Source organism: Aedes aegypti, chromosome 2, assembly GCF_002204515.2.
Source record: "Aedes aegypti strain LVP_AGWG chromosome 2, AaegL5.0 Primary Assembly, whole genome shotgun sequence".
NCBI classification, from domain to species: Eukaryota; Metazoa; Arthropoda; class Insecta; order Diptera; family Culicidae; genus Aedes; species Aedes aegypti.
The window spans coordinates 6,152,050-6,159,847 of record NC_035108.1 but is presented as its reverse complement, the minus strand read 5'-3'; the positions used below and the strand labels follow the sequence as shown (position 1 = coordinate 6,159,847).

General features: G+C 42.7%; 1 protein-coding gene across 1 annotated transcript; it reads left to right on the top strand.

The window, feature by feature from the left end:
• The first annotated feature begins 5,034 nt into the window (after positions 1-5,034).
• Positions 5,035-6,400, top strand: LOC110676338. Its single transcript, XM_021843828.1, has 2 exons — positions 5,035-5,640; positions 5,703-6,400. The coding sequence occupies exons 1-2, from the start codon at positions 5,336-5,338 to the stop codon at positions 6,382-6,384; spliced, it is 987 nt and encodes a 328-aa protein (XP_021699520.1). The 5' UTR covers positions 5,035-5,335; the 3' UTR covers positions 6,385-6,400.
• Positions 6,401-7,798: the final 1,398 nt, after the last annotated feature.

Below are 7,798 nucleotides of genomic sequence, written 5' to 3'. Positions count from 1 at the left end.
TTGTTAATGGGGAGGATCGTTGGGTCACAGGATTCACTTTGATAAGCGATTAGACCATGATAAATAATTATTTGTGAGATATAAACATGCTTATATGTAAAAAAATAAATAAAAAAAATATTTTCATTTAATATGAACAATTTCTATGTAGAGAAAAATTATGCCGACACTTGAGGTGACGAACCATTCAAAGTTTGTTGAACAAATATCTAAATGTAACATTTCTAACACTCTTATTCTTATGCCGACATTTACAGTGGCAAACCATTCAAAGTTCGTTGAATAAAGTGAACCTTTCGCAAGTCTACACTTGTAGTGTCGAACCATTCAAAGTTTTTATTTTAATTACAAAAATAAAGGTAAAAAGAAAGGGGTGTTTTGAAAAAAAGTTAAACATAAATAATTCGATTTTAGTACTATACCATTCAATTCCACTAGAGCTTGTATCCTTCGACAGATACGCGTATTTCGACCTCCACTGTAAGGCCGTCTTCAGTGTCGTGTACTAGACTCGACTTGTCATACATATTTTATAAATTAGAAATAGTAGCATGAAACGAGCTCACCAATTTATCCGTCATCCTTGACTGAGCAGCAACAATCCACTATCAGCTTCACTCGTTTGCTCGTCTATATAAAACCAAAAATAGAAAATAAGCGCGCGACCCGAGAGTGCAAACAACTGACGACTGCTCGGACTTTCTTGACGCACTGCCCAGGAGCAAGCGTCAAGGTCGAAGGATAAAAAAGAACCAATCGATCGCGGCACTTTTTCATTTTACTCGTCCGACGCGCGACATGTTCTGCCCTCATCGCCCGCCTCCGCAGGAGCAAGCGTCAAGGTCGAAGGATCAATCACTAAGGCCTGTTCATTTAAGAAAGTGGACACGTGTTTTTTACAGTAAACTGTTTATTTTCGAACAAATTCATGAGTTTACCTAAAATACATGGAAATCAACGTAATTTCGACCAAATTCACATAAATTTGAACATTAAATGAGCATTGCTGGAGAATGCTCTTACTTTTCTCATTATACCTCCCATAAGGTTCTGCACAACTTTTTTCGGAACTTTTCGTTGTGCTGCTGTTCGTTGTGACCACATTTTCTTGAAAAAATCGATGGAGCTTGCTTCTCTTCCAGCCTTCTTAAGTTGCCGTTTGATTATTGCCCAATATGTTTCAATGGGGCGTAGTTCTGAGCAATTTGATGGATTCGATCATTTTTCTACAAATTCGACTTTTTCCTTCTTGAGCATCTCCAAAGTAGCTGAAGCATAGTGAGCCGATGCTAAGTCTGGCAAAAACAATGGAGGCATGATATGCTTTCAGTAGATGGGCAGAAGCAATTTTTTAATGCATGCATTTCTGTAATTTTCGCTGTTGATTGAACCCGTCGTGAAATATGTAGTATTTTCATACTGCAGGAGCAAATTGCTTGCCATAACAAATCATTTTTCCCAAATTTTTCTGTTGGGATGTATCGTACGTCGTCAGGAATATCTGTTTTGGCCAAAGCGTTGAAAAAATTCAATTTGGACACTTCGCGATTTTAGTCAAATCTCGGAACGACAGTTTTTCTGTACACCATTTGTGCAGAAAAAAATTGCGAGTCGCCATGTCAATTCGACCCATCGCTTGGAATTTATAATTTTTTATGTCAACTTTTGTCTGCTGTCAAAATAAACACTTGGGTACACACTGAAACAAAATTTTATTTGTTTTTATGGAATTTTCACACCAAAATGTTAATATTTAGGTGTCCACCTACTTAAATGAACAGTCCTTACTCGCTTAATTTATGGCTTTCGACGGACCGAAAAAGTTTCTTCGTACTTATTCAGTACAAGCCACACAGTATTTCTTGGAAAACCTGCTTGGGGCAAGAACTCCATGAAACAAAGCGGAACCGTGAGTAGCTGAGCAAAGCGTTTCGACTGATGGCACAGCGAGTCGCGAGTGCGTCTCGAACGATATTATGTATCCGGTAGAAATCAAGACCAACATTTATTTAAAATTAGGGTTCATTCATTTATTTCATAACGCTGAAATTAGCCATTTTGGACACCCACCCACCCCATTGTAACGCTTTTTGTATGAATATTATTAAATTTTTGTATGGGCCGTAACATCGCGAGGACACCCACCCACCCCCTCTAGCGTTATGAAATTTGTGAATGGGCCCTTATTGTTTCCTCGGGCCACGCGCGTCGCAGCTAATATGTGAATAGTGCGCTGTGTTCATAAAAATCGTAAGAATGCAGCGCCACACTAAGAAACTGATTTCAAAATGTGGCGAGTTGAGGCGCGTCGCGAGTCTCACTGGCGCGATCCGGTTTGGTGGCGGTGCGACAATATTGTCAGATGCGTATGCGTTATAGCCGGTATGATCCCCATTTGTATCTCTTTGGCGGAGGATATCGAGTGCTACCAGCGAAGAGACGTCAGAAACGTATGCCAGATCGACAAAATGGGATCTATGGCGAGGTGGCAGCACGAGTGGGACTGCGCGGAGAAAGCAAGATAGACCCACCGGCTCATCCCAAATCTGTCGATGTGGATGAATACGAAGCATGGAGAGGTGAACTTCTGCCTGACACTGTTCCTATCAGGTCATGGAGATTCGGGCTCGCAGAGTCGCCACATTGCCCAGTTTTCTCAAACGTCGAGGAGATACCGCAACATGTAGTTTTTGACTGCCCAAGATACGCGGAAAGCGGAACGAAATGCTCGGAAGCCGCGACGGAAATTTAAACCCCGACAGCATTGTACAAAAAATGTGTCAACACGTATGAACGTGGCACGCGGTTAACAGAGCGATAACGCAGATCGCGTCGTCGCTGCAACTGAAATGGCGAGAAGACCAGAGGGCGTCAAGTCGCGATCGGAAAAGGCTAGATCCTTCGTCGGGGACTAGGCCGAGTAGTTCGAGCGTCACGTAGTATCGGTGAAGTGTAGTCGGGGCATCTGCGAATCGGAAGATTTCCTCCACCGGAATCGCAGGACTGACCTCGGACCGACCACCATCGAGTCGAAGTAGGCTAGATTCTCCGCCGGGGACTAGCTGAGTAGATCGCGCAACAGCACCGGCAAATGGTCGTCGGGGCGCCAGTGACCGGAAGTTTCCCTCCACCGGAATCGCAGCACCATCCTCAGCATCTGCCCGGCCAGCTCCGAGTAGAGTAAGTCCACTATCGGGGATTAACTGAGTAGATCGCGTGGTTCAGGAGATCTTCCGCCGTCGGGGAAATCTTCGACGAAGTAGGATAAATCTACCGTCGGGGACTATTCTGAGTAGTCCGTAGCGAATCACCAGCTTGAGTCGTCGGAGCACCAGTGAACCGAAATCGCTGGGCCGACTTCGGCGCTCTACCGGTCAACAGCAGAATAAGAACAACGCGTAACGTTACTGGTTTCGGAAGATATTCCTCCATCGGGGAACGCTCCATAGGAGTAGGCTACTCTCACCGTCGTAAACTACGCCGAGTAGTATCGATCACGGTGAATCGCCGGCTTTGGTGCGCTTGCGTACAGGAAGTCACCCCTCAACCGGAATCGAAAGACCGACCTCGGCATCCAACCGGTCCGTCCGAAGAGCGTGACGAGCAGCGCAGTAAAATCCAAAGAACCAACAATCACAGGCATCAACAAGCCCTCAGCCCCCTGAAGTAATACAATGAAGTAGTTCCGGGGTCATCTAACTAGTAGCTCAAGCCAAGTAAAGATGGCGTAATACAGAGTCGTTTTCCCCTTTTTTCTCTGTGCCAAACTCGAGAATTGCATCCGTAAAAGACCGTTGAGTGAGAACCACAGAGCCTAAACCCCATTAATATCCTAGATAGCCGGGGCAGGTGAAATTTTCTAGCTTTGCTAGAAGCGCGAAAACAAAGTGTCTCAACACAGTCTTGATGAATACATCCTCTATATTTGGTACAATCTATACGTATAATCGATCATGGTATGCTCCACAGATAATTGGTTACGAATATAAGTGAGATTGTTATGCTTAGAAATTCCCCTAAACCCCCCCGTACTTCTAGCCATAACAGTCCCATTTTGAATTTCATAGCAGAATTTATTTTTTTCGCTTAATACAAACTCTTGATTCTAATGAACACGCTATTCTGCATGCTATTGCAAAGAATTTATTTGAACCCTCTCTTATTTTTAAAAATACAACAAGGTTTTGAAAGTCATAAAAAAACTTCCCTTATATGCTTGTTATGAGCCAAGGTTTAAACCAAATATAAAATTATTTTGATTTCCGAGCTACCAAAAAATACACAAAATTTCAAAGTGCACCCCTACGTATAATTGGGTTGGGTATTAGAGGGTTAATTTATCACAAACCTGGCCAATACTAGGCATAAATGTGATAAAATCTTTAAACGCGTTTTTCTCGGTTGCGTATTTTGAAACATGGAACAATGCATAACAGTTGCAGTTCAATCGCATTAACCTAATTCAACAATGAACCCTTTAGCCCAGTAGGCCACGAGTTAGGTTCACAAATCGCAAGTAAAACAGGAAGGGCAGCGCCTACTACGCCTGATCTACCAACTCAAAATGTGCGTGGATTTTGCGGAAGTGAAGGACGTAAAGATGCATATGATGTAAGGCAATCCGGTACGTATCTATTAATCAATTATGGCTAGACGCTCTGTTGTAAGATCAACTTGGCGCAACCAATAACTGCAGCTAATCGATGGGCTTACCCAGGTTTGAAATTTATCGTCTTCGAACAAACTTTTCGGCAGTGCGCTTATATGTGATATACACGTTATTGCAGCAGATGGCTTTTAATATTTTTTTCCGTCGGTATTAATCTATGTTGTGGTCTAATGTATGTTGATGTTACTAGCATTGTTCTTTGATTTTTAAACAGCATCGTAAGAAACAGCATGTATCCATTTCAGGTACACTTGTCCCATAATATAATTACAAGTTAACCCACCGAAACAAATCAATTGCCTCGGTGGTATCGATCAACATCGTTTTCCTCCTCCCATGGATTAGATTTACACGTGCCACCTGTATCACACCATCGATCATCGATCCAAAAAAAACTCTGGTGGGATTTACATGGGTGGTCCCACGGCACGTCCCTGATTGAGTTGGAATTTTCGTAACGATCATTGCAGTGATAGCCATCGAATGTGCCGCAAACCTCGATCCGCGGATGTTATCCGGTTTCCGATCGTTTGGAATAGTTTGTTACATTTAAAGGTGATCATCGCCCCTAAAGCAAGTTCCAGTTCAGTCGTGAGATTTTGCGGATGTATATAGGCGACCACAGTGTCGACGACGATCGACCAACTGATCTCCATACGGTGTACGATGCGCGATCGGCGTAAACAAGGGACGTTTTTGTGGCTGATCATCTTCTGTGCATTATTGGCGTGGCTCGTGATCATGGCCGATTGTAGAAAATTGCGGGCGCCGAATAGACGAAAGCAAAAAGTGGTTCGTGATAAAATTCGTCTCAAACCTCAGTTGAGACAGTACAATTCTGATGAATATGATGGACTTATAGATCCTTTAGAAGATTATGCCGCGTTCAGTGAGTACCATGACGATACCGATGAACTGATAAAGAGTCAAAAATTCAGCGCACAGAATGTTGGTGGCTTTCTTAAACCTTAGTGAGTATCTTGCGTTATATTTAGGTTCTGAGGTTCTGAAAATAATGTGGTTTCTCTCGCAGCACAAAGCCCATCAAATACGTGCAGCCAGTGTACATTCAACAGAAAAAGCCTAGGAAACCTTCGACTTCAGTTATTCGAGAAGTTCATCACATACCCGTGTCGGATCATAAGCATGCGAGTAGTGTTGGATCTGGATTTGCCTCCGGCATAAAGTACATCCTGCTTACATTGCTTGCGATAGGGGTTCCTATAGTTGCAATCCCATTTCTGTTATTACCACTGAAGTTGCTGTTTGGTCTGAAATTGATCATCATTACCAACGTGTTTGTCTTTGGAATTATAGCGGCAAAGTTTAAGCACGATCACAGTTATAACTGGAGCGCAGTAACTGCAGCACCAACCTCAGCATCAGGATCAGGATCAGGACCGACCACCAATAGCCAGCTTTCGATCAGTCAACCTGTAACGACGGTGATCAACACGCCAGTTCAACAAGAACAACAACAGCAACAGGTGCCTCCATGGAGCAATTCGTACTATTGGTGGCCCTTCTATAACAGCCAGTGCTCTGTTTGCAACTATAAACCACCTAATGCCACCAAAAGTGTCAGCACAACTGCTCGGAATACCGTTGTGGTAACCACAACTGCAAATAATGACGACTATGATACCGATGATAGCTGGGATCTTAGCTTCAAAACACAAAAGTATGGTTTTGCTAGAGTACCAAAAAAACTGTGATTGCGAGAAAAACCGTGCAATTGAAGGCATACAATTAAGACGTGTAATTAGATTAAGAATAAGACGAACTATTCGAAAACAAATACTTTTACAGTACAGTTCATCACTAAAGGAAAGAAATTTCATTAAAAGTTGCTTTGTCTGATCGTAATTTTGAAGGCAACATGGTGACATTACTTAGTTTTTGTTTCATAGTATTGAATACATTGTTTAAATTTATAAAACCTCATTACTGATATTTCGGCAATTTACTCGGTCCATGGCCGTGTCTTTCCAAACTCGATTCAGACACACGCTCTTTGTTAGCATGAATCCGACCTTCTCAATCACAATCATGTCTATAGTTGAACTTCTTCCTAGACAAGTCCTATCGCGTCGCGCTCGATATTGCCTACCAGCATGTACTTCGGCTTTGACTGAATGCCTCTATAGATTATAATTCGTTCAAGTTTTAGGTTGGTTGGTTTGACTTTATTAACGAGATTTTTAGCCCTGGGCTAGTTCATCTCGGGACCAACGGCTTTACTTCCCTTCCGAAGGAAGGCGTCACTATAACTTTTTACATCACAAGTGACTATGTCGGGGATGGGATTCGATCCCAGGTCCTCGGCGTGAGAGGCGAGTGTTCTAACCACTACACCAGGTCCGTCCCCCGTTCAAGTTTTAGGCAAGTGTACAGACCTGACCGTTTCAAATGCTTCTGCAAACATTATCCTATCATCCGCGAAGCAAACAAATTGTCTGGATTGTACGAATCTTGACAGTTGGGCCCGGATGTTAAAGTCGGCTCTCTGCATGACACCCTCTAGCGCGATGTTGAACATCAGGCATGGATGTCCATCGAACATCACCCTATCGAAATCTTCGATGGAATTCGAAAGAACTCAAATATTTACCCTAAATCGTCACACAGTTTTCAAAACTGTCCATCGTTATAAGAGCAACAAGTCTAATAAGCTTCTCTGGAAAGCTGTTCCCGTTTACGATTTTCCATAGCTTCATACGGTCGTTGCTTTTTCTTCTGGCATTACGTCCTCACTGGGATAGAGCCTGCTTCTCAGCATAGTGTTCTTATGAGAACTTCCACAGTTATTAACTGTGAGTTTTCTTTGCCAAAGTTGCCATTTTTGCATTTATATATCGTATGGCAGATACAATGATAAGTTATGCCCAGGGAAGTCAAGGAAACATCAATTATGTAAAGATCCTGGACCGACCGGGAATCTAACAGAGACGCCTTTAGCATGGTATTGTTTGGTAGCCGCAGACTTTACAACGAGACCATGGAATGCCCCTCAGGTACTAAATATATCCGTAGGGGGAATTGCTATTCAGCAAGACCAAGCTAAAGATTTTTCCAGATGTTTCCTAATTTTTCCAGGAATCCATACAATGATTCATTCATCAATTTCCT

Bases quoted from the DNA above. Each gene is read 5' to 3' on its own strand.
- LOC110676338 (XM_021843828.1), top strand. From the start codon at position 5,336: ATGCGCGATCGGCGTAAACAAGGGACGTTTTTGTGGCTGATCATCTTC. The intron at 5,641-5,702 runs GTGAGTATCTTG...TTTCTCTCGCAG, and splicing joins GGTGGCTTTCTTAAACCTTA to CACAAAGCCCATCAAATACG.